Source organism: Meleagris gallopavo, chromosome 25, assembly GCF_905368555.1.
Source record: "Meleagris gallopavo chromosome 25, MGAL_WU_HG_1.1, whole genome shotgun sequence".
Classification (NCBI taxonomy): Eukaryota; Metazoa; Chordata; class Aves; order Galliformes; family Phasianidae; genus Meleagris; species Meleagris gallopavo.
The window spans coordinates 2,767,554-2,793,800 of NC_139428.1; the positions used below are offsets into that span (position 1 = coordinate 2,767,554).

General features: G+C 53.0%; 1 protein-coding gene across 3 annotated transcripts in view; it reads left to right on the forward strand.

Annotated features, from left to right (window-relative positions):
* The window catches only part of PTPRU (protein tyrosine phosphatase receptor type U), a 46,198-nt gene that overhangs the window by 11,091 nt on the left and 8,860 nt on the right, over positions 1-26,247 (forward strand). For 2 of the 3 annotated variants that reach the window (XM_085208622.1, XM_085208624.1), the window contains exons 3-26: positions 3,489-3,760; positions 3,923-4,004; positions 4,436-4,551; positions 4,655-4,829; positions 5,280-5,573; positions 7,488-7,796; positions 10,476-10,585; positions 10,893-11,094; positions 11,491-11,593; positions 11,688-11,961; positions 13,442-13,478; positions 14,273-14,411; positions 17,104-17,261; positions 18,829-19,019; positions 20,217-20,289; positions 20,519-20,595; positions 21,318-21,335; positions 21,979-22,015; positions 22,219-22,316; positions 22,409-22,525; positions 23,262-23,416; positions 24,491-24,626; positions 24,927-25,076; positions 25,174-25,347. In XM_085208622.1, coding sequence (XP_085064748.1) covers positions 3,489-3,760; positions 3,923-4,004; positions 4,436-4,551; positions 4,655-4,829; positions 5,280-5,573; positions 7,488-7,796; positions 10,476-10,585; positions 10,893-11,094; positions 11,491-11,593; positions 11,688-11,961; positions 13,442-13,478; positions 14,273-14,411; positions 17,104-17,261; positions 18,829-19,019; positions 20,217-20,289; positions 20,519-20,595; positions 21,318-21,335; positions 21,979-22,015; positions 22,219-22,316; positions 22,409-22,525; positions 23,262-23,416; positions 24,491-24,626; positions 24,927-25,076; positions 25,174-25,347 — 3,497 coding nt within the window. The remainder of the gene's footprint in view (positions 1-3,488; positions 3,761-3,922; positions 4,005-4,435; positions 4,552-4,654; positions 4,830-5,279; positions 5,574-7,487; positions 7,797-10,475; positions 10,586-10,892; positions 11,095-11,490; positions 11,594-11,687; positions 11,962-13,441; positions 13,479-14,272; positions 14,412-17,103; positions 17,262-18,828; positions 19,020-20,216; positions 20,290-20,518; positions 20,596-21,317; positions 21,336-21,978; positions 22,016-22,218; positions 22,317-22,408; positions 22,526-23,261; positions 23,417-24,490; positions 24,627-24,926; positions 25,077-25,173; positions 25,348-26,247) is intronic. The other variant, XM_085208623.1, reaches the window with a different exon arrangement.

Below are 26,247 nucleotides of genomic sequence, written 5' to 3' on the forward strand. Positions count from 1 at the left end.
CCCACGTTGCAGTTCTGCTTTTTCAGCTTGTTTCTGGGCTGCAGCCCTGTGGCTGCGGAGCTGCTCTGCCCACACTTGGGCTGAAGATGGGCTGGGATTGCTGGAGTAATGTTGGGATCTGTTGGAGGGAGCAGGTGCGGGATGGAGCTCTGCTTTGTGAACAGCTTCTTTTGCTAGGTTTGCATTGCAAAGCATTGGAAAGTTTTCCTTCCAAACTCAGTGATGTTAAAAAGATCCCTCTGTGGAGCAGTTGCTTCCCTGCTTGTCTCTTTTATAAACCACACACTGAGCACTGGGGCTCAGAAAACTGACCTTGATTTTGGCTTCCAGGTGTGGCACCTCTGAGCCTCCGGGTGATGGTGGGGTTGGTGCTGCGGCTCTCTGGGGAGATGCTCAGGGCAGGAGCTGGGTGCTGCTGCTCTCCTCGTGTGCTGCTTTGCCGCCTCTTTGTAGCTCTCCATTTTTATCCCCTCTCTGTGGTTTCCTGGGATAAAAACTGAATGAGGTGTGAGGTTGGGGTGGGAGAAGGGCTGGACTGCTGCTGGTGCTCCCAAAGCACCTGGTTGGGATCTGAAGGAGGGTTCACGTCCCCAGATGGGGAAGCAAGGCTGGGGACTTTGCAGAAGGACTCTGCGGGGACAGGTCCAGGGCTTGCCGTACACAGACACCGGAGGCAGAGGGGATTTTGCAGCTTAGACCTCAGATGCTCCTTGCTGACAACTCTAACCTACCGATGTGCTGGTTTTCCCATTGGGGACACAGCAGAAACTTATTTCTGTTTTCATTTGAAATGTTATTTAGCGCTTTTAAGACTCTTCTGCGTCTCCGCAGAGCAGTTGGGCTTCTCCCTGGAAACCCACCTGAAAACTAAATTAAATTACATTGCCCGTGTCCTCCCAGGCAGAGGGGCTGCCTGTCCTGGGGGGGATGGCTCATTACTCCTGGTGACGAGGCGAGGTGACAGCCTGCAGGGCTGGTGTGTCAATTAAAGCTGACCTTACATTGGATTGAACAGCGGAGAAAGGATTTACCAAACGAAGCACAGCATCGATCAAACTCTCTGCACTAATGGACTCAGTGCTGCTGGGGAGGAAAGGTTTCCTGGGGGGGCTGCAGCCATCCTGGTGGGTCGTGTCCCCTTCCCGTGGCTGCTGAAGATGCCCGTTTCATGTGAGGCTTGGGAATAATTCCCATTGTGCTTTCTGGAGTGGGTTTTTGTTGTACTGCCAGCGTATGGACAGGACTCAAAAAACACAGCTGTGATACAGCACTGCACTCTGGCTGCCCGGCCCCGTGGCTCTGGGATGCTGCAGGGCAGGGATGCAGCCTCTCTGCCTCCTGGGCTCTGGCTCTGCTTGAAGCAATTAGGATAATTTTTAATTGCAAGCCCTGTGGGGCTGCACGGTGCGCTGGGACTGAGTGCTGCAGTCCGCATGTGCTGGCACTGCCCCACTGCTGCTCCTGGGGGCACCCAGCTGGGGCTGTGCTGCCTTGAGAAATGGACTGTATTGAAAAACAGCCAGAAACATGCTGAGATTTGGAAAAATACCTGCAAGAAAGCCTGAGGGATGTTGCACCCGTCCAGCCTATTGCCAGAACAAGGAGGAGCTGCCAGCCAGGACTCTGCATTTGGTGGTGATGCTGCAGCAGCAGTCCCATCAGACACAGCTCAGTCGTTAAAATAACTCCTTGGGGGTCTAATTTTAGTGTCAGCCTCCTTATTTTTTCACGTCCTCTGGTTTTATTTGTGGGCAGGAGGAAGGACACCGTGTCCTGATGGGAGCCTGGAAGGTCAGGTGGGCTGAGGTTGCTTTCAGAGGTATCCCGTGGGTTGGTGTGGGATGGCATTGGCTTTTGGTGCAGCAATAATTTTGATGGGGTGGGGGGGGGGAAAAAAAAAAAAAAGCACCATGAGAGCTACCAAAGGAATAGCCACACACTGGTTTCCTCTCTCTCTGTGAAATGCAGCTGTGTTATCTGAGGAAAATAAGTTTATTTCACCCTGAACGTCTGCTTGGAAGGGCTCAGATGCAGAGTGGCAATGCAGACCTGTGGATACAGCCCAAATTTTAGGGTTATTCGTTTTGGTGATTTCATTTCTTTCCCCTTTTGTTCACTGCCCCACTGGCTCCCATCTCTAAGGATGTGATGGAGGAGGTGCTGTGGTGCAGCACTGCCTTTCCCCAGGTGCAGGTGGGAGCACCCATGAGTGCAGCTCCCAAGCACGTGGATGTCCCCGTGCCTTTGCTAGGCTCACTGGGTGCCCACAGAGCTGCTTGGTGGGAGGACAACGCGTGGATTCATGTAAATTAAACAGCGGTGAGAACTATTAATTATTAAGAGGCTGCTGTCAGGAAGACAATGGTTGACTTGGATAAATGGCCTGGCTTTGTTAGTTATAGCATGTGCAGTTATTAAAAGGGATGGAATATGAATGATCTTGTCTTTGCTGGGGTGGGTTGGGGCAGAGCTGGCCATGGGACCCCAGTGGCTGCAGGACTCTGCTCCTCCATGGCAGGGTTTTGCCGTGCAGCCTACAGGGTGGGTGATGCATTTTGGGTCCCCTTTGGGTGTTCAGTTCTTATGGATGAGCATCAGCACTGCTGGTGGCTTTGGGTTGCAGCAATGCCTGCTGGTGGGAGACCAAAGGCTCTGGGGATGGGGACAGCAGGAGATGGGCATCCCGGTGGGCTCATTATGCTGGTAAGCACTTTTATCCCTATGAGAGCCTGCTGAGCACAGTTTAAAATCAGCAACAACTGCGTGCTCAATGATACGAAGGAAATGAGAATTAAATGGGTCGGGTCAGGGTGGGGGCTCACCGCTGGAGCTGTGGGCATTAATGGGAAGCTGCAAGGTCTGCCATTAAGGGCTTGGTGGCACGTGCAGTGGGACTTGGTGTCACAGGGGGACCATCTGCCTCGGCCTTCTCTCATCACAGAATCACTGAATGGCCAGGGTTGGAAGGGACCTCAAGGATGATGAATCTCCAACCCCCCGCCACATGCAGGGCCACCAACCTCCGCCTTTAACACCAGCCCAGGCTGCCCAGGGCCCCATCCAACCTGGCCTTGAACACCTCCAGGGATGGACGGGGCATCCACAGCCTCTCTGGGCAGCTGTTCCAGCACCTCACTGCTCTCTCTGTAAAGAACTTCCTCCTGATGTCCAACCTCAATCTCCCCTCCCTCAACTTCAAACCATTTCCCCTTGTCCTGCCGTTATTTATGCTTTCAAAGAGTTGATTCCCCTCCTGTCTGTAGGCTCCCTTTAGGTACTGAAGGCTGCAATGAGGTCACCCCGCAGCCTTCTTTTCTCCATGCTGAACAAGCCCAGCTCCCTCAGCCTGTCTTCATCAGGGAGGTGCTCCAGCCCTCTGATCATCTTTGTGACCCTCATCCTCAAGATCCCCCACTTCCTCCATGTCCCCAACCCAGGGCTGAATCCCGGCACAGTTGCACGCTCTCCCTCCTCTCCCTTTCCCTCAGGCTCCTACCTGATGGTGAACGCCTCGCAGCACGCCGCTGGTCAGCGGGCCCACCTGCTCTTCCAGGCGCTGAGCGAGAACGACACGCACTGCCTGCAGTTCAGCTACTTCATGTACAGCCGTGACGGCCACAGCCCTGGCACCCTCAGTGCCTACGTGCGGGTGATGGGGGGCCCGGTGGGCAGCGCAGTCTGGAATGCCTCAGGCTCCCACGGCCGCCAGTGGCACCAGGCTGAGCTGGCCGTCAGCTTGTTCTGGCCCAGCGAGTACCAGGTGAGTCCTCCCCGGCCCCCCCCATCCCTTATAGACCCCGTGTCACCTGCTATAAACGTGCCTTAAAATCCCTTTGCTCAGGAGATGGGGCCAGCTCCAAAGGCTCGGTCCCGGGTTAGGGGACCGCTCCGCCGCGCCTGACCCCTCTGTTCGGTGCCACAGGTCCTCTTCGAGGCGGTGATCTCCAGCGAGCGCCGGGGCTACCTTGGCTTGGATGACATCTTGCTCTTGAATTATCCGTGCTGTGAGTGCAGGTGGAAGTTGGGGGTGCTGTGCGTGGTGGGTGCTGCTGGGCTGGGATGCTCCTAGGGACTGTGAGCGCTGGGGTGCAGCCTTGTGGCACCTGAGTGTCCTGTTGTCACCAGGGCACTGGATGTCCCATCTCCTTGGGCAGCTGTACCTCCGTCACCAGCAGCTCCTGTATTGCTTCAGTTGTCAAAGGGCCTTGGGGAAGTGCAGGCTCCTGCAGGGATGGAAGTCCTACCCCAGGGGCATCTCTGTGGGCTTCCTGGGAGGGATCCAAGGCTGGGCTGTGCAGATGGGACGTGAGCCCATCCTTTACTTGCAGGAAGCTGCCAGCTGCGAGCTTGGCTCCAACCGGGCAAGTTTTGGGGCTGCAGTGGAGATATGAGGCAGACAAGAGCCTCCTTAATACTTTTTTTTGTTCCATGGCAGCAAAAGCCCCTCACTTCTCCCGCCTGGGTGACGTGGAGGTGAACGCGGGGCAAAATGCCACCTTCCAGTGTGTGGCTGCTGGCAAGGCTGCCGAGGCAGAACGCTTCCTCATGCAGGTGAGATCTGTGCGTGGCAAGGATTCGGTCCTCGAGGGCCACGTTTGGTGGCTCTGAGTGCCACGCTGAGCTCCCCTCGTGCCTTTCTCTCCCCACTGGGCAGAGGCAGAGCGGCGAAATGGTCCCCGCTGCCTCCGTGAAGCACATCAGCCACCGGCGCTTCCTGGCCACCTTCCAGCTGGACGAGGTGTCCAAGGGCGAGCAGGACCTGTATCGCTGTGTCACCCAGTCCAGCCGTGGCTCTGGGGTCTCCAATTTTGCTGAGCTCATTGTGAAAGGTGGGTGCCCACTGTTACCTCTATGCACTGCGCTCCTTCTCGCTCCTGATTCTGGAGGTGTCAGGGCACTGAGATTGAATTAACTCACTGCAAACAAGTCAGTATGCAGTGGCTCAACATAAAACTGGGACACTATCTTTCCCACTGGCCTTAGTTCATTGATTCTTGATTGCAGTTGAAGGGAATTAATTCATTCCGATGAAACTTTGTGGCACCTTGATAAATGCCAGGCAGTGCATCTTCTACAAATAATAAGATTTGGTCATATGGAACCTTGATGCTTCCAGGGCTGTTAGAGAGATTCATATGGCACAGACTGACATTTAATGTCTGGTTTGTGTTGAATACTTCGGTGTCGTTCCCTTATCAGTTTTGCTTGTCCTCTGGGCATACATGCTCCAGCTTTGGGATGGGGTGAGATGCTCCAGCTGCTTCTCCTCTCTCTTCCAGAGCCCCCAACACCCATCGCACCCCCCCAGCTGCTGCGGGCTGGCTCCACCTACCTCATCATCCAGCTCAACACCAACTCCATCATCGGCGACGGCCCCATCGTGCGCAAGGAGATAGAATACCGCATGACTTCGGGGCCGTGGTCAGAGGTGCACGCTGTCAACATGCAGACCTACAAACTCTGGCACCTGGATCCTGACACAGAGTATGAGATCAGTGTCCTGCTGACACGTCCTGGTGAAGGGGGCACAGGCAAACCGGGACCCCCCCTCATCAGCCGCACCAAGTGTGCAGGTGGGTTGGCTCCTTTCTGGGAGCTTATTTTATTGTTTTTAATCAGCCAAGCCTGACTGCTCTTGATGGAGGGGATGTGGTCCCTGTCCTTGTGGGCACTCCTTTGAGAGTGCTATGCCAGCAGCATCCTTCCTTCTGAGCTTGAAAGCAGCCACCGAGGCGCAGGGATGGGCTTGTCCCTGCATTGTCATCGTGCTGGTGACATGGCAGCAAGCTGGGACTTGCCACCCCTGTGCACATTGTCCTGTGCTGTCACACCAATGCATGGCAGGAGTGGAGCAGGAACAGCTGCAGGGCTGGGACGTTCTGGGGCTGGAGCATTGCAGCTCTGGCCATGTCCATAACTTTGGGGGACTGGCTTCTGACACTGGTAGAGGAGCAGATCTGGAGATGCAAACCCTTAGCAGGGTGCAGCAGCCTGGGGCTGGAAGGAGTATTTCTCCTAGTTAATTCTTACAAGTGCTGCAAGTAAGTCTGGGTTTCATGATTACCTCCAAGCTGATCAGAGCCGCTCTGTGTTCGATTTCCAACGGTCTCCACCTCCAGTCTAGGCTTCCAGTGCTCTTCCAGTGTGATACAAGCATGGATTTCACTCCCAACCTAGCACATGGTGGGATTAAGCAACTGTTGTTCTTCTATCAGAGAAGCGGCTGCGTTTCGGTCACCAGCCCCATATCCTCCTGGATGTGCCAGCCATCATTCTGCAGCATCTCTGGACCAGTCCATGGTGGCAGTGGGCTTTGCAGAATCTGATCCAAAAGGACCCTGGAAGAATCCACTTAATGGATAAATGCATCCTGCCCTGGAGCAACAGGAGATGCCCAGTGCTGTCACCCGTGTTTGACACTGTGCCTGTGTCCATGCAGCTGTGTTAGCAACTGTGAGCACGGGTGGCTTGGCACTGGCACTAATTACATGGAAATATTCAGTGATGCTGGTGCCTGCAGACATCCTCGTTAGCTGAGCTCTTGCTGAATTGCTATTCATGTCTGTGTGTGTTGGCCTGGGGATGCTGGGCTGTCTGTTCCCTACTGATCATTTAAATGCGCTGGAATAAGGAGATGGGTTCTTGATGGGTGAAGAAGGTGATGGGTTGGTTGCTGATGGGGATGGGGGTGAGAATCTTCATTCTGCTAACGGTGGTACCAGAGCTGAGTCCTTGAACCAGGCATAGAAGGGACTCAGGCTGGGAGTGGAGGCAGTGAGGACATCCTGTGAGGAGGACATCTGGAGTATCCAGTGAGGTTGCAAATACCTTCTGCAGCCCTGGGCTGCCCAAAGTCCTCCGTGGCACAAATCCCATGGGAATTTGCAGCATGGATTCTCCCTGAGGATCTGTTCTGGGATAGACCTAAAAAATTCACTCTCATCATCCTTTTCTCACCCTTTAGGTCCTTAAAGGAATTAATTGGGGCTAACACAAACCACTCATATGCATACTCTTGGCAAGGGAGCCTGGCTCCTCCTATTTATGCAAATAATAATTTTTTTCTTACTCACTCTGTCCTATTGAGAGTTTGCCATCAGCTTGATGGACAGCTGAGGGCTGCCATCTCAGTTGCAGTATTGGGAGGCACACTGCTCCACATTGCTGTGTTCCCAGTGTCCCATTAATGGGTGAGGGGGAGCAGAGGTGGTGCTGGTGGCCTTGGAAGTCACAGGATGGTGAGGTGGGAAGGGTCCATCTGGTTCACCCTGATCAAGCAGGGCTGCCCAGGACCACATCCAGCTCACATTGGAGAATCTTCAAGGAGGAGACTCCACAATCTGGGCAGCAAGCCTGTTTAGAGCTCAGGGTTGCTGTGCACGCCTGCCATACTTCCACTCTATGAAGTCTTCCCCTCCACGGCAATCGAAGATGCTTTAGCTTAAACACTTAGAGCAACGTGTTTTGATTCCGTCTCTCCCTGGCAGAGCCCATGCGGGCCCCCAAAGGCCTGGCTTTCTCCGAGATCCAATCCAGGCAGCTGACATTACAATGGGAACCTCTGGGCTACAACCTGACCCGCTGCCACACCTACAGCGTCTCGCTGTGCTATCGCTACCTGGTGGGCAGTGGCCTCAACCAGACCTTCCGTGAGTGTGCCAAGATGGAGCGCAACGCCAACCGCTACACCATCAAAAACCTGCTGCCCTACAGGAACATCCACGTCAAACTCATCCTCTCCAACCCCGAGGGCCGTAAGGAGGGCAAGGAGGTGACATTCCAGACGGATGAGGACGGTAAGGATAACCCTCACATGAGGGGTTTGGGAGGAATGCTGTGCGTCGGTTGGATTGTGATGGGGCGGTGTGTCTACCCGGAGAAATCCCCGTCCTGTAGGATTTCAGCTGTGCCCCTTGCAGTGATGCCCATCTCAACTCGTGCCCACATGGGGAGCCCTCATTCGTCCCATGTTGTGGAATTAAAACCTAGCAGCAATAGCAACAGTGATCAAAGCAATTAATGCTTTGCACTTAGGCGACTCCTTTCATCTGCAGAGCTCAGGCTGATTAAGTTGGCTTTGCTGGGTTTCTTGGTGAGTGCTGTGAACTGGAGGTCAGCGTGTTCCCAGCACAGCTTTGCTCAGCTTCCCTTTGCTTTTCTCCCATTAACTTTGCATTTGAGTTGCACACAAGCTCTTCATGTACAGCCAAACTGTTTGTCTTCCCCTGCTTTCTGAGACCCAGTGCCCTATCCAGGCACCAAGGAAAGGTGCACACCCTTCAAGCAAACCTGGTCTGGATCTTTGGTCCCACTTCAATCTCTAAATCCTAAAACCACAGTGATCACTTCTTGCATCCTATCAGCACGCTGTGTCCTTAGACCTGAGCCTGCTCAGCCATGAGCACCCAGCTCTGTGCTCCTGATGCCTTTTTTTTAATCTCTAATTGCATCAGCTGTTTTCACTGTGCTGTGACTGCTGCAGCTGCTTTCTTATTGTATATTAATACAGTAGCTCCAGATGTTTTCCTTGCTATACTGTAATCACTCCAGATGCTTCTCACTATACGTTGATTAACCAGGGCTGCCTGCTCCCCGCTCGGACCGAACTTGGTACAGTGAGCACTTTCCATCCCAGGAGGAATCAACGTATCTTTGGGTTCATGGATGCACTGCAAATGTTACGAGTGGGTTTGGCCCAGCTAACCCTATTTAATTTATCTACATTAGATATTCAGTTTATCTAAATTAGCTAATGACAGGGTGTGAAGCTCAGCTGCTGCAGCTCCTGCGTTTCCATGGCCAGGGCAGTGTGGTGTCTCTGAAAGCTTGCAGAAGAGCTTCAGTGGGTGCCGTGGCTGAGCTGAGGGCTCTGCACTCACCTCACTGTGTGATGGGGACGTTCCCACCTTACGCTCTCCATCTCCATGGGACTGAGGTGTTCCCTGCTGCTTTTCAAGCAAGCAGACCTGAAAGGGACAGACTGAATCTTTCCCCCCTCTGCACTTGATGATGATGATCTGAGTTACCAGGACTGGTTGACAAGCAGCCCCACGTGCAATTAAGAGGAGATGGCAAAGACTCAATAATAGAACCTTTCATTGTGTTTTATTTGAATCTTTTGTGCTTTGTTTGCATTGTCTGTTTGTGCATCACTGGGGCTTCTCTAGGTAATTACAGGCCTGTCAGGCTCACTTCAGTGCCTGGCAAAATTATGGAGAAAATTATTGTGGGAGTTATTGAGAAACATCTGGAAGGCAGCACAGCATTGGTCACAGCCAACACGGGTTCATGAGAGGAAGGTCCTGGTTAATGAACTTAATCTCTTTTTATGGCAAGGTCACACAACTCGTTGACCAACGAAGCAAATTGATGTAATCTGTGGTAGAGTTCTGCAGGGCTCCATTTTAGGGGCTGATGCTTTCCTGGCTTTCCTTTCTTCCCTCCCCTCTGCAGCAGCAGAGCAATGTGTTGGTGCTGCAGGGAGACAGCTCTTTCCCCTGCTGGCTGCAAGCCAGAATAAATACGTGCAAGTGCAGGTATGTGTGCGTGGCAGAGGGCTTTGCACACTGCTGGGATCTGCCCACGTGGTCATGGCGTGTTTTGTATCCACAGGTGAGCACCCTGCATTTGTTTTGCAGAAGAAATATGTTTTTATAGGTGCACACATTCCTGCCCTAAAGATTTCCAGGGATTTAATAAGTGTCTCGTGTACACCTGTAGGACATGATGCTTCTGATTAGATTAACTTGTGAATCAAATGGAAATTGTGTATTTGCACGGTGGGAAGTGTGCAGAAGGCAATCCCTCTCCCTTGACTGTATAATTAGATCTGAACAAAAGCTGCAAAAAAAAAAAAAATAAAAGGAAGATTGGAAGAGCTGGCATCTGGGTGGAAGAGGCCCATGTGAGGTTGCCTGGCTCCACTTACCTGGACCCAAATTGCAGAGCTCAGCAAAGCTGTGCTGAGTGTAATGTTATCGGTGAGATCTTGCCTGGATTGTGTCCCACCTGAGGGCTGTTCCCAAGGTAATAACTGCTAATGATGGTTCTCACTGTGCCTCCAGCATCCTGGTCCCACATGCACTATGCTGGTTTTCTGGTTTAAGTGGGTTTAATTGCTCCTGAAATGAGGGGTGTGATTTTTTATTTTTATTTTCTTTCAGGCACTAAAGCTTGCAGCAGATGCTGCTTGGGAATAATGGTCTTGGCTGAACAATTGCCTATCCTGCCTTCCTTAACAGCCCCCTTGGGTTGGGGGCGGGGGAAATATGATAGAAGAAAGCCGTGCTAAATAAGTGAATATCAATCTTGACACCTTCAACTGCTATTATTTGTAGCTGTTATTGGTGGTGGTGGAGAGCTGGGGTATGGTGAGCACTTCTGCTGAGGGAGGAGGAAGGCTGCATCGTGGGGGCCGTGCCAGCACTCACAGCAAAGCCCGGTGGGACTCATCCTACCCCTTTTTCCTTTCCCAGTGCCTGGTGGCATCGCCTCTGAGTCACTCACCTTCACCCCTCTGGAGGACATGATCTTTCTGAAGTGGGAGGAACCGGTGGAGCCCAATGGCCTCATCACGCAGTACGAGGTACATCCAGAGCCCTGGCACCTCTGGTACCCACAGAGTTATCAGAGTGCTGCAGGGAGGAAGGGAGCATTGATCCAGCCCACTGAAATCCTCCTGACTGCAGGGTTTCTCTCCTGGGTAGCCCTGCTTTCAGTGCCAGGATTGCTTTCCAGCAGCAGCTTTTCAAACACATTGCCATTTACCCTCAAACACAAGCACAGGCATCAATAATCCACGTGGGTCCCTTCCAACTTTGGGATATTCTCTTTTATTCTGTGACATTCCCTGTGTTCCTGCTCACTCACGATGCTCTACTTTGTCCTTCCAGATCAGCTACCAAAGCATTGAGTCCTCTGACCCAGCAGTCAACGTGCCCGGCCCGCGACGCACCGTCTCCAAGCTGCGCAATGAGACTTACCACGTCTTCTCCAACCTGCACCCTGGCACCACCTACCTCTTCTCAGTGCGTGCCCGCACAGGCAAGGGCTTTGGCCAGACAGCACTCACTGAGATCACCACCAACATATCTGGTAGGTGCTGTGGAATCTGGCTCTGAGAGCTTCTCTGCGCAGGTGTGATGGATTCCCCTCCTTGCTTTGAGGGTGCTTTTGTCTTCAGGGTGATGCTTGTGCCGTGCCAGGGGTTGGGTGAGATGCTGTCATCTCCAAGCACACAGGGCCCGTCTTAAGGCTGGAGCATTTGGGTCCTGCCAAGGTTGCATCCTGTGCTGTCTGCTGGACCTGTGGCATTAAATCCCTCACTGCAACCCCCAGGTCGTCTCCAGAACACTGTGCTTGCTCAAAACCTGAGAGAGTTTTTCATGTGCCTTGGCAATGAAAACAAGTTTCCAGGCCATGAAGTTTCCCCCATGCTGGCAGCCCTGCACGCACAGGGCTGCTGCTCAGTCCTCCGTGCTCTCTTTGCAGCTCCTACCTTCGACTATGGGGATATGCCATCACCACTGGGCGAGTCAGAGAGCACAATCACGGTGCTGCTGCGGCCAGCACAGGGCCGGGGGGCTCCCATCAGGTAAATGAGGACCAGAAGGGGCTGAGGGCACGGTGGGAAGGGCAAGGCCATCCTTGTGAAGTTAACCTGTGTCTTGCACCTTCCACCCACCCAGTACCTACCAGGTCATCGTGGAGGAAGACCGGCCCAAGAGGATCAAGCGGGAGCTGGGTGGGCAGGAGTGCTTCCCGGTGCCACTGACGTTTGATGATGCCATGTCTCGTGGCTCTGTGCACTATTTTGGGGCTGAGCTGCCTGCCAGCAGCCTCACTGAAGCCAAGCCATTCACTGTAGGGGACAACCAGACCTACAGTGGCTACTGGAATCCGCCACTGGAGCCCAAGAAGGCCTATCTCATCTACTTCCAGGCCATGAGCAACCTCAGAGGGGTGAGTAGCTGTATCTCTCTGGGTCTCCTTGGGGATGCTGGTATATCTACTTTGCCACCAGCTGCATGGCATCCCAGGAGCCCTGGGAAGTGGGGCTTGCTTTGGGTCCTTCTGCTGGCCACTCACCTTTGGAGCCTACACTGTCCTAGCTGGGGGCTGTCACCCAGGGCCACGGGGACATGTTGGGAGCTCAACTGGGTGCTCTCCATCCTCCCCACGGGCTGGGTGCCCCCTGGGACATATGTGTCCCCTGCCTGGGCCTGGCTGCTGAGGCTGGAGGGGTCCAACCTCAGCTCCTACTGCTGTGGAACAGACCCACTTTCCCAGAAGGTAATCCTCGGATAGAAAAGAACAATTTGGGAACGAAGAGTTGTCAACATATTCCTGGGCCACCAGTTCCTTGGCTTTCTGGCACCAACACCTGGATCCATCTGTCCTAAGCTCCGCCCTCTGTCTGGGCTGATTTCCTCCAAGGACCCTCAGGATACCTTTACCATCCTGACGTGCTCCAGCAGACCCCTTTCCAGCAGGGGCACAAGCTGCCAAACACAAAGCAATGGGACCATGGCAGCATCCTCATCTCAGCTCCTGCACAGATCCATGCACTGGCTGGCAGCTCGCTTTTTGCAGGGAGGGATGTGAATTTTGAATCCTTCTCCATCGGGATCTTTCACACCTCGCTGGGTTGTAATTAGAGCTGAGACAGGCTGCTGCATCTCGGTTCTGGCTCACTTGGGCACTGCTGCTGGATGATAACTGGTGCTTTACAGCCTTCCTGCTGGGAGCCAATGGGTTTGCCCTGGCTGCTGTCAGACACTGAGAGAAAGCTGCATCCCAGCTTGGGTTTGCCGTGGCTCTCGGGCCAGCTGGACCACAAAGCAGGAGAAGCCAGACCTGGAACTCTCTGGGATTGCAGCACTGTGCCAGCTGCCCCAGGCACTTTGCATGGACAGATTTTGGTTGGGCTGTGTGGATGGAGCCCATGGTGCTCCAGTGCTGGTGTCCTGAGGTGCTGGAGGAAGCTTAGAGAGGAGAACTGCAAAAACAGTGGATTTTTTTTCTGCCAGAAATCGAACACATCAAAAGATGGAATGTTTTAGCTGAATTCCCAGCACAAATGCTGAGATTATTGGACAGCTGAGCTTGAAGCCATCGTGGCAACATTAGCAGCACATGCAGAGCACCAGGGATGGAATGTGAAGACTTTGCTGAATGACCTGGGATGCTTTGGCTACAATCTTTAGCTCACTGGTGATCTGCAGATCCTCCAAGAGCTCACTCAGGACCTTCCCTTTGCACACCACTGAGTTTTGTTGCCCTGGTTAAACCAAAGGACATTGGTATAGGAGATGCTGGGGACAGATAATTCAGCAGTGGGTGCTTCAACTTAAATCAATTGGAAACTCGTTCAGTTTGAGGGCAAAAGCAAGCCAGGCTTGCATCCAGCCAGCATCTGATTCCCCATCTCTTTCCTCTGCAGGAAACCCGGCTCAACTGTATCCGCATCGCCCGCAAAGGTAAGCTCCCTGCTCCTGGTAAGCTCCTTGCCCACAACAGCTATTCCAGCTAGATTTCTTCTGCTGAGGCTGTGGACCCAGAGTGCTGCCCTGAGATCAGGGAGTGAATGATGGTTCATTACTGCTCGGTCCCACACTGCTGGTAGGGAGTGTGGTTGGTGCTTGCTTTCTTATTCATTTAGTTGTTCCTCTTGCTAGAATTTTGCTCTGATGCTATATTGTAGTGGCTGTTGTGGGATGGGGCTGATTGTGCCCCGGGGATTGGGAGACAGAGGGATATGCTTAAGGCACTGCGGATCTCCAGGCTGTGCAGAATAAAGTCCCTTCATGTCTCAGATGGGATAAAACATGCAGAGCATCTCATGGGGAAAAATTACAGGGAAAAGACCTGGGTGTTGTTGGGCTCTACTGTTACAGCATCCTTTGCATCCTCTGCATGTAAAGGAGACAGCACAGCGCGTTACATAGAATTCACATAACTGGATGCAGTGATATTTGTGAGTCCCTTCCAGCTCAGGATATTCTGATTTGATAATTCCACATGCAGGGTGCAGCAAGGCATGTCTGCCCACAATCTAAACATTGTCACAGAGCACATGCATCCCTCCTGATGCCCAAAGGAGCACTTCTTTCTCTTCCCTCCTTGTTTTTTCCCACCTGGAAAAAAAACACTTTTTTTTCCCCACTTGGTTTTACATCCATTGCTGTGTGGGAGGCAGAGGAAGGTGCCCAGCCCTGGCTGGGGGTTACGGGAGGGAGCTGAGCATTGAGCCTCTCATGATTTCCCCTGGCAGCTGCCTGCAAAGAGAGCAAACGGCCTCTGGAGGTGTCTCAGCACTCAGAGGAGATGGGGTTGATCCTGGGAATCTGTGCTGGTGGGCTCGTCGTCCTCATTATCCTGCTGGGAGCCATCATCGTTGTCATTCGGAAAGGGTAAGGAGACCTGCACTTCCATCTGCCTGTCCTCCCTGCTGTAACCAGTGGGTGCAGTGCTAACTGGAGGTGACTGGGAGCCCCACTGCTGCACTGGGTGGACTCCAGATCCTCCTCCCAGCCAAACTGATGTCAGTCGTTGGGATTTGTGAGATTTCTTCACTTGCTTCCCCTGTCACATCCAACCCAAACCTGTCAGATAGCCTGAGGAGGGGCTGGCATTCAGTCTGGCTGGGTAGCAGGGAGATGCTGCATGGAATAAATCCATGCAGCTGCAGTGAGAAGGGCACAGCAGGAGGTGACCCTGGGAACCAAGGTGCAAAGTCCTGGGATACTCCTTCACGCTGGAGACTCTGCAGCTTCAGTCCATAATCACTCTCCTCTGTGTTTTCTGGTCTGTTACTGCTTTGTGCAGCTCTGTTAGTTCTGTATGGACTGAAATGCTGCTGCATGGGGGATGCTGGGGCAGTACTGAGCCACACTGTCCCCATCCCTGTCCCTCTGCTCAAGGACAACAGGAGCAGCCCCATCCCTCGGGCAAGGAGATGCAGGTGCCTGCACAAGATATGGATGCTCAGCATCCCCACTCTGCCTGGGCTCATTTTAATGCAGAAATAACTTTTTTTTCTTTTTTTTTTTTTTTTTAAGTAAAACATGAGCAGTAACGTGCTGAGCCCCTCCAGCTTTTCTGGCTCTAAATGAAACATTCTGATTCATTTGTGTGCTGGAGGGGAGCTTTCCCAATGCTCACCCATTGGGGACCCCAAACTCCCCTCCCATGGGGGTCCCTGTGCTTTGTGATCAGGGATGGGACTGTGGCCATGCAGCTGTTGTTGGGGAAGCTCAGGAGGGAGGAGGATGAGGGCTTTCTGGGACACGCAGCCCCAGGAGCACTGGGATGCAGCCACTGCTTTTCGCTGAAGCGCAGCACCCTGGAAAGTGGCCTTTTACTTCAGGGGGCCCAAGGCAGCACTGAGCCGTGGGGGGCATTAAAAGCAGGGCTGGCACAGCAGGGGAAAAAAGGGCAGCAATTAAATGCTGTCCTCGTGCAGAGCTTGGGAGCGATGGGAGGAAAGTATGCTAATGGCCGGGGGGAGCGAAACAACCACAGCCCGTGCAAATCTGCAGATCTCTTTATGACTCTGTTTGCTTTGAAGGATTCTTGCTGGTTTGTGCCAGCTTGAAAGTAAGGCTGTGGTGTCCCATCATCACTGCAGCACTGCGAGGTGTGCAGGATTGGCCCGTGGCTCCTCGCCTCCCTGTGCATGTGGTGCTGGGCATGTTCTGGATGGAGAAAAAACTAGTAGTGCTGATGCATTTGAAGCCCTTTGGTTCTCATGAGTGGTGCTGTTGGGCCGGCAGAGAGAAAACTGCTGTATTTCCATTGCCCTTTGCTGTGGTGTCCCAGCGTGAACTGGTAGAAAGGGCCACAAATTAGACCCAGTGTTTGAGGATACAAACATGGAGCTGTTGGAAGCTGGGATTAGCTCATCAATCTCCTCTGGAGCGTTTTGCTGTTGGAAAATGCTGATGTGGTGGAATGGAAATGTGCCCCCAGAATCCACTCGTCTGTAATGAATGGTGACAGCCGGCGTAGGCGATCCTGGTCCCATGTTCCATGATGGGGGAAACAACACCACCTCCCTAGGGATGGCCCAAATTCTCAGCACGTTCACTGTTCAGTCTCATGAAACATGAAATATCTCCTGGGCAACTCTCTGACCATGGCTGCCACAAGAGCTGGTGCGTGGGCTCTGCTGCCAGGATGCCCGGACTGCTGTGGGTGCAGCCAGGGTTCTGTCTGATGTGCTTGATTTTTCTGAGCCCGGAATTGGGCTGAAGTCCCTGGTGCTTTGTATGACAGCTCAGGGCTCCCCAGCAATAACTCACTGGTGTTAGGGCATGTGCAGCCCGCCCATCACCTGCTCTCCTGGTATGTATGGAGTATGTATGATTTAAGGCAGTGCAGAATGAGGATGACTCATGGGGAGGAGGGCTGAGAGGAGGGAGAACCTTCTGAGATGCTCGTGGTGTGCGGGTGCCTGCCTATTCTGTGCTCTCCTTCCCTGCACGCTGCCCTAGAGCCCCACTTTCTCCATCAAAGGAAAGCTGCTTGTGCAATTTGTGCCATTCTCTTTGTTTGCACGCTTGCCAGGAGGAACTACTATTCTTACTCCTATTACCCGTAAGTAATTGTCATTCTCTCTCTCCTCCTTCTCTCCTGCCCCCCTTGCTCTGCTGCTCTCCACTCCAACAAGTCCTTTTTCTCTATCAAGTACATCTTAAGGGCCTCTTTGGCTTGGGAAAATAATGCTTCTGAGCTCATTAGGACAGAAGGTGGTGTAAGCAGAAAGGGTCAGATACCCAGCATGGCTGTACTCCTGCTTGAATTCAGGGTTTTGGCAGCATCCTGCAGTGTCCTTTCCCCACCAGTGTGACGTCCTTTGGGTGGTGTGGGCTCAGGTCTCCTGCTGGTTCTGCCCCCAGAAGTGGACAATGAGGATGCACAGCTGGGACTGCAGCTGAGCCTGCAGGAGATGCTCCATGAGGAGCTGCAGCTGGATTGGGGCAGCAGAATACCAAAGCACCAGGGGAAATAAGCTCTCCTGCAGCCCCAAATAAACCAAACCTTGAGGAGCTGGCAGTGATGCTGGTTCAGCCTTATTCTTTTCCCCTTCGCATCTCCCTGCAGCAAACCTGTCAACATGACCAAAGCAACAATTAATTACCGCCATGAGAAGACACACATGATGAGTGCCATCGACAGGAGCTTCACGGACCAGAGCACACTGCAAGAGGATGAGAGGCTGGGGCTGTCCTTCATGGACACCCACAACTACAGCAACCGTGGTAAGGACAGGGAGCTGCAGTGTTCCCATTGCTGGGAGTGTGCCCCGCTCAGCTCTTTGGCTCTGACCACAGCTGTGGGGTTTGGAGGGTTAAAGAGCCACAGCCTTCATATCAGAGGGAGACTGATAACTGAACACCCACTGGAGTATGCGACTGAGCACTGATTTAGTTGTAAAATAACTCGTTCAGTGCCTCAGTTTCAAACATATGCTAATAACATCTGTTACAGTAACTCCAAGATGCTGCTCTACACACAGCTCTTCTCCACCGATGCTGGATTAATATGATTCCTGGCATTGTCTCGCAGACAGTAGAAGCCCAGAGGGCAAACTTTTCCTCCTTTTAATACATCTGTATAAGTGTATTATTTTTCATTTACTGTCCTACTGGGGCTCCTTGAAACACTCATAGCCAGGCTGGTTTGTACTGAGATTTTTCTCCATCTTGGAGCTAGAATAGCCAGCCATGCTGTGTTTCTTTTGGGAGTGAGGCTGTAGAGCTGGATCCTGCTCCCACCTGGGCTGGGGCTGCTGTCCTGCTCTGCTGTGTGCTGCTCCCTGTCCCTCTGCTGGTCCTTGCCTCAGTTTTCTTGCATTTAAGCAAAGCCAGGAATACATCTCATAAAGGGTCCTCAGTGTGTGACCATGCAGATCCCAGCCTGCACGGAGCTGCTGGCACACTGCAACACCCACAGTTCTTTTCCTATTAAACTTGATGGAGAAGGGCTCTGTGTAGGCTACATGAGGAGCCAGCATAAGTGAGTGGCTGATCCTTGCATTTGAGCAGACCCAAAAAAAAAAAAGCCTGGCAGCTCTGAGCGAGCCAGCATGGGTGGTTTTTAGAAGTGTTGTTAGGGAAACCACATCCAGGGCTGCACTGTCACAGCAGAGCTGCTCGCTGGCACTGTGAGATCTGCAGCAGCCACGTCTCTTGGCAGCAATGAGGAGCATCAGTTCTCGTGCAAACCCAAATTTCAGGATCGTGTGTGCTGGCCATGCAGCAGCCCTGTGGGGTGAGCATGGGGGAGCTGTGCCAGTAATTATATGACACTGGCATAAACTGGATAAAACACTGCATAAGCTCATGCATTAACCCACAGCAAAGCCCATTTGTGTCAGTGCTAGAAATAAGAGGATCGTATCCAGCAGTGAGGAAAATTAACCATTAGGCTGGGCTGGGGACTTTGGCAATGCAGTTCTTCGAATCAGGACTTTAAGTGAATATTTATGCATGTAGCTTGTACTGGTCTGGATGGGAGGTAAGTGCTCAAATCAATGAAAAGTAGCAGTGAGCCCTCTTAAGATCTTGCCCACTGGTTTCTAAGAGGTGTGCTGTGGTACTAAGAGGTTGTAATGGCCCTTGCCAGCTTTGGGCTGCAGGAACAAATGCAGAGAGTATGGTGGAGTCTGGACCACCTTTGTCACCCTGAGAGAGACCAGTGTTGGGGCAGCCCCAGCATCTTCTGGAGAACTTCATCGTCCTTGCTTTGTGGGTGTGAGGGGCTGACAGGGACATGGGAGCAATGCCTCAGATCCTGATTATCTCCTCTGTCCCTCCTTGTTTGCAGGTGACCAGCGCAGCAGTGTGGTCAATGAGTCCAGCAGCCTGCTGGGGGGCTCTCCTCGTCGCCAGTGTGGCCGCAAAGGGTCCCCATATCACACTGGGCAGCTGCACCCTGCTGTGCGTGTGGCCGACCTCCTCCAGCACATCAACCAGATGAAGACAGCAGAAGGCTATGGCTTCAAGCAGGAGTACGAGGTGAGAGCGTCGTGTCCTGTGTTTTGAGGAGGATACGTGGTAGGGTGGATGAGGACCCCGAGATGTGGCAAGGTGGTGTACAGGACCCTTGTACAAGAGGATGACCTGGAGCTACAGTGCTCTGGAAGGAGGGAGCTGGAGATCACAGCTCTCTGAGCTCCCCAGGTCTTTAGGTGTCAGCACAGGAGTTGTTCCTGCTTTTTCTGGCTGAGTCTTGATTGGGTTTCTGGCTGCTCTCTATTTAACCATCAGCTGAAAAGCAAGGTGAGCTGAGGCAGCTCTGCCAGCCCTGCAGTAGTCACCCAGCATCTTCTGCTGGTGCTGGAGGTGCTTTTCCTTGCTCAGGTCCTCCTGGGCAAATGCCAGGTGGTGTCACCTCTCTTGCCACTTCTTCCCTCTCCAATTGACTCTCCCTGCAGTAAGCGTGGACACAGCCTGAGGATGAGCAATTTCTCTGCAGGCTGGCAGCTCCCAAGACCATGCAGAGGCAGCAGGAGGGGCCATCCCTGCTCTTCCAGGGGAGGGACGTCACCCTGAGGGTCACCACTTGCATCATGCCCATTCCATCCCATTGGGCTGCAGTCCTTGTAATGAAGTGCAGAATTCTTCACAGCTCTGCTGCAATGCACATGGCCGTGCTGATTTCTCAGCTTCCTGGTGTCCCACAGTTCTAGTGATTGAAATTTCCCAGCGAAATTACTGTTTAATGTTCAGTTGTTTCAAGTGCAGGAGCTTTTTTTCCCCCCTTTTTTATGTATTGGACAAACCAGGGCTGGCTATAATCATTAGTGCTCCTTGAAAAGCTGCTGTATGTTCTTGGAACCTAGTCATTTGAAAGCACTCAGATATTATGGGAGGGGAGAAAACATGTAATTTCCTTCCACTTTCCTCCTCTTACGCCAATCTATGAATGTTACTGTTATTACATGCAAACCTGTTCTGTGCTGGGGAGAGAAGGATCTGGGGAGATTTAAAAAAAAAAAAAAAAAAAAAAGAGAGAGAAAAAACAAACCAGAAAAAAAACAAGCAATATGTAATTTGCTGGAAAATAGAGCATTCTGTGGATGCAACAGAAGCGTAGAGCTGGCAGAACTGCTATGGAATCAAAGTCTCTGCCCTGATCCCTGGGAGGGTTTTGGAGGTAGGGGTGTCCCCAGAGCCCTGTCCGCAGGCTGTGACAGCTGTCTCTCTTTGCAGAGCTTCTTTGAAGGCTGGGATGCTTCAAAGAAGAAAGACAAGACCAAAGGGAGACAGGATCATGTGTCGACGTGTAAGTGCACATAGCAAAGGCTTGAACACCCTGAACAGTGTGAAAAGCCTTCCAGAGGGCTGGGTTTTATTTTGTTTTATTGTGTCTGGTCCGTGGCAGGGAATAAACAGATGGGGTTTGGCTGGTAAGGGGCAGCAGAAAGCTTCTTGCATAGCAGGGGTTGGGGCCTGGGAGCTGCCATTGGGCTACAGCACTGGAGGAAACAGCACCTTTTCCTCTTACCTTCCAGATGACCGCCACCGTGTGAAGCTCCATCCACTGCTGGGTGATCCCAACTCGGATTACATCAACGCCAACTACATTGATGTAAGCAGGGACTGATCTGTGGGGCTGAGCTTCCTGAGGGCATCAGAGTCTGTACCCTGGAGGGAGCTCAGGAAGACCACACCACGTGTCCCTGAAGAGCCCTCCTGCTTTATGGCCATCAGCAATTTGTGCTTGTTTCTGTTGCTGTCCCCTGCAGCTGTATCTGTCTTTCATCCTCAGCTTCTGTCTGTCTCTGCTTTCTCATTCCCTTCTCCATGCTTTCTGCATGGCTCCAGGATTGCTATCCTCTGTAGTCAGAGGATGCAGAGGTGGAGGAGGAACATGGGGACGGGCTGGGGGTTTGCACTGTGCTGACGGGGCACCCCTGGTCCCAGCAGTGCACAAATCTGAGCAGAGTTTGGCTCTTGGAATGGTGTCCCCTGTCCCCTCCTGGTCTTGGCATTACTGGGGAGACTTGAGACTCTGGGCTCTGGTAAAGGCAAAGTGAGGGAGAAGATGTGCTCTGCAGGCTCCTTGGAAGTTGCAGGTGCTGCTTCCAGATCTGGGCCAGGATGGTGACCCTGCTGCTCAGAGAACGTTGTCCAGCAAGAGGGGTCTGATACCACTGTGATGGGCTCCCTGTGCCCGAGCAGTGTCCCCGTGCCTGTCCCTGTGTGTCCTTCCTGCCCTGTGGCTCTGTCCTACCTCTCGAGCTCTGCCTCACTAATGTCTCTGTCTCTGATCTTTCTCTCTCAAACCTGTGTCCGAATGGGATCGTTCAGATTCGGATTAACCGAGAAGTAAGTAGATGGTTCCCTGCTCCTCTGCTCCTGGCCATGGGGCCGTTGCTCTACATAAAGGTGTAAAATTGCACCTGTGAGAGGCAGGCTTGGTAAAACACATGGAAAGATTGGGGACAGGGAGAGAGGTGAGGTCTCCAGCTTCTGCCACTGTCACCTCCATGTGTGTGATATATGGGAACAATGGCCAAGGCTGCTGGCAGGAATGGGACACCTGGTGCCCATGGGTCCCTGTGGCATCACTGGGAGATGCTCTGCTGCTTGGGCTGACGTGTCTGTGTTGAGAGCCAGTGATGCTCGCACTGCTATGGGATGCAGGAGGGGAGTGGGGCCATCACCCCATGCCATGTGGCTGCTGCAAGCTGGGATGTGTATTATTCATTGGGCTCTTGTGACAGTGTGGCCACACCTCAGTCTGGGGTGTTTTGGAGGTGCTGGTCTGCAAACGGATGCAGACTTGGGTGCGGGGTGTCACACCCTTTGCTGAGTCATAGGATGTGATCCAGGCTAGCAAGGAATGCTGCAGCTGGTGGCACAGCTGATCTGAGCACCTGCTACTGCTGACCAGGAAGGGTTTTGTTGGGCAGTGTTTGAATGCCCCGTGTCCTGTCCATTGGGCCTGACACCTCTGCTTCTCTTGCAGGGTTACCACAGGTCCAACCACTTCATCGCCACCCAAGGTGAGTTGTCCCCCATCTCTTTGCTCTCTTAAGCATGATTCAGCAGCCAGATTTTGTCCCTGGGTTATTTGGTCTTGTCTTTGCAAGAAAGGGGAGAAACAGTCTAATCTGGGGACATATGGGGCAGTAGCAAAGCAGACTTGGTCAGCAGTCCCAGTGCAGGCACCATAAGCCAGAGGACCACATTTTCCTTATGTCCACAGGTCCCAAGCAGGAGATGGTGTACGACTTCTGGCGTATGGTGTGGCAGGAGCACTGTTCCAGCATCGTGATGATAACCAAGCTGGTTGAAGTGGGCCGGGTAAGGGTCTCCTTTGCTCTGTTTGCCTCCAGGCTCTGGCTCTGCAACGTGCTCTGCAGGAGCCAAAAATCCACCCCGTCCCCTTCTTGCAGGTGAAATGCTCCAAATATTGGCCGGATGACTCAGAGATGTATGGGGACATCAAGATCACCTTGGTGAAGTCAGAGATGCTGGCAGAGTACGCCGTGCGGACCTTTGCTCTCGAGAGGGTATGCTCCCTGCCCACACCAGCCCATGCAAACGGACAAACCTTGAGCATCTTCAACCATTCCTTGTTAGCATTTACCAATACCCTGCTTATTTACCCTAGCGTGGGGTTTTCTCCACCTTTTGGAGGAGCCACCCCCAGTTGTGTCTTCCCTTTGCACTTTCTGTTGCAAGTCTGGTCCTGGCTCTGCCCTCAGCCCATGCATGTGGCTCAGGATGAGCACTGTATAATTGCAAAGGAGGATAAGTGTGCTTTTTCCCCTCCAGGCTGCAATGCGGGTAATGTGGCAGTTAGTTTCCAGCATGGTACCTGGGGATGGAGCCAATGCAATTCACCTCTTAATCTGCAGGAATGTGAAATCACTGTCTGGTTAGGAGGCAGGTAGCAAAGATGCTTGTGGAACAGATCCAGGGTGCCTCCGGGCTGCTGCCTTCTCTGCTCATTTTTAACCCTCTTGCATCCGAGGAGCAGAGAGCCATAGGGCTCCTCAAGTGACTGATCACAATGAGGCTGGGAAAATCTTTGATTCCTAAGGAAATGAGATTTCCAGCTGTTGGGGGAGGATTTTGCCCTCCCTGCTGTTCTCAGTAGCATCCCTTCTGTAGGGCTGTAACCCCAAGGCTTTTCACAAGGTAGCTGAGAAGCTCAGGGGCTCTTCGTGGTGCATCCTCTCCATTGCAATTGCCACATCAATCTGTCTGCCCCATGCCCACATGCTGTATTGCCCTCCCTTGCAGCGAGGTTACTCAGCCCGGCACGAGGTGAAGCAGTTCCACTTCACATCCTGGCCTGAGCACGGGGTCCCCTATCACGCCACGGGGCTGCTGGCTTTCATCCGCCGTGTGAAAGCATCCACACCACCCGATGCTGGCCCCATCGTCATCCACTGCAGGTGGGCATGAGGACCATCCCCATCCAGGGTGGGTTTTGGGGGTGTTGAGTTGTGCATGCGACAGCAAGATGTGTTACAGGTGAGCGCTCAGCCTTTGAAAAGCTCGGAATTATCCTGAAATATTTAGCAGGGCAAAATGGAAATGGGTAATTGAAAGGAAGAGCTGAGGCAGGGACGGAGATGGGGTTTGTTTTTAGCGTCGAGCTGTCATCTCTAGGGCTGTGGGTTGGTGGCATGGGAGGATGGCTGGCGTGGCCACTGGTGATGGCTGTATCGAAATACCATGTTTGCTCAAAGGGGAGGAGCAGAGCTGGATGTTGTTCCCCATCCCTGCAGGGTGTCCCTGGTTCAGCTGAGGGAAAGCAGAGCAGAGCTGTGATTTTTTTTCCATCCTCGTGCAGGCGTCCCCGTGTGACAGGTTAATGGCTCTTCCTCTGCTGGGCAAACAAGGAAGATCTGATGAACGGGAGGGATTTTTTTATTTGATTTCTCCCTGTCAATTGCCTCATCAGTATTCATTCACTGGCAACAGCGAGTGTGATTAGCTCCTGTAGTCTGTAATCACTGATAATCACGCCGAATGATTCATCAGCCCCAGAAATTAGGATTTCACAGCAGAAGACTTTGTGGGAAAAGAGCAGGGGGGCAGCTCTGTGCTGGGGGGCTCAAAGGGCTCAGCCTCTGTCACATTTTGGCTGCATGTGGGAAAGTGTCAGGATTTGGGCTGCTGCCTGGTCTGGCTTTAGGTATAGTGTTCTGCTCAGCCGTGCGTCAGGGTTTGGTGCTGAGCATCCTTTGGGAGGGAACTGTTGGCACTCAGGTGTTTCTTGCAAAGAGCATCGATTGCAGCTGTGCTCAAGCATTCATTACCCTTTGCTGTGAGCTCCTCCCCTCCCCTGCACAGCAACATGTGGATGCGGATGGATGGAGTGGATGCAGGGAAAACCGGGCTGAGGGCTGTGTTATGGAGGTGTGTGCCATCCTCCAGCCCTGTGCAGACCTTGCTGGTGCCTGGGGCTTTGTGTGGTGCCATATGGTCTGGGTGTACATTAGCTTTGTTTTTCTCTTCTCCAGTGCTGGCACAGGGAGAACTGGCTGCTACATCGTTCTGGATGTCATGTTGGACATGGCTGAGTGTGAGGGTGTTGTGGACATCTACAACTGTGTGAAGACACTGTGCTCACGGAGGATCAACATGATACAGACAGAGGTGAGTAGGGTTGGTGCATCATACTGCTGATGCCAGAGCCAAGAAAGGCTGTAAAGCACTTCCAGCCCAACCTGAGGTCACGTCTCATAGACAGCCAGCACCCATCCCATTGCTTTTCAGCCTTTGGAGGGTGATTTGCTTAGAGCTAGCAGAGCTGCATCAGAAGAACATGAGGGTGTTTTGTTCCCTGCAAGCTGCCCTGGCCTTGCACAAATTCATCTTGCAGAGAAGGAGCTGGGTGATGGGAGAAGGGGAACTTCTGTGCGTGATGCCCAGCTCAGCCTCTTCCTTTCCCCACAGGAGCAGTACGTCTTCATCCACGATGCCATCCTGGAAGCCTGCCTGTGTGGTGAAACCAGCATCCCTGCCAGCGAGTTCAAGCCCACCTACAAGGAGATGGTGAGGATTGAGCCGCAGAGCAATTCCTCACAGCTGCGGGAGGAGTTCCAGGTGAGTGACATCCCCCAGTCTCCCAGCTGAGCCAAGAGGGGATTTGGGGATTGGCTTTAGCAAGGAAGGAGCTTAAGAGGAGACTGTGTGCCCACAGACCTTGAACTCGGTGACTCCCCACTTGGATGTGGAAGAGTGCAGCATCGCCCTCCTGCCCCGCAACCGGGAGAGGAACCGCAGCATGGACGTCCTGCCGCCGGACCGATGCCTTCCCTTCCTCATCTCTGTGGATGGGGACAGCAACAACTACATCAACGCGGCCTTAACTGATGTACGTGTGCTCTGTGGAGAAGGAAGGGGCTGGCTTGGACTTAAGGTCCTCGTGCCATGCTGTGAACATCCTTGGGTGGTGTGCAGGCTTGGAGGCGGGATGGGGTGAGCCTCAGTGTCTTGGATGGAAGTGCTGAGTTGCTTGGGTTGCTGACCCTTGGGTGTGTGGGATCTGGGCTTGTAGAGGGGATGTGGGGAAGCCTGGTGCGGTTTTGGTGTTTGCTGCCTATCCTGCAGAGCAGCCAGCACCCATGCAGCCTGCGAAACACAGCCTGAGCCCCATTTGAGTGCAGGAGTGGGCATGCTCATGGGGTTGTTGTAAGCTGAGGGGTGGCTTTTCGTGCCAAACCTTGCTCAGCATGAGTTCACAGCCTCATTTTGTACAAATGCACAAAGATGTCGGTACATGTCGGCCCCAGCCTGCAGAGGGAGGGCAGGGACCTCCATCACAGGGTCCCTCACCTCATCTTTGTGCAGTGACATCTTGTTCATCTCAGAAGGGCTTTTCATCTTTCACAAAGGGAGGTTATGGCATAGTCTTATTTTGTAGTGAAACTGAAGCACAGAAAAAGGAGGGAGTTGTTAGTGCTAAGCATCCCTGAGTGCAGCCAGCATCCCATGGCGCATGCTTCCTGTCCATTCTGCTGCAATCTTGAGGGGCTTCCAGGTGGTCCCAAAGCCACTGTGTGCCCCCTTGTGCAATCAGAAAGGCCACCCATCATGGAAAAGCAATTTGCTGTCTGCTGATGATTGCAAAGCAGAGCAGAGAGGCTGACGGTGTGAGTGACGGGTCATTTGTCACCAAAACCACTTTCCTTTAGGCTGCTTGGCCTGAGCCCTACAGCTCTGTGTGCTGCAGCCAGCCTGCCTGCCTCCCCCAGCACCTCCTGGCTCAGCCCTG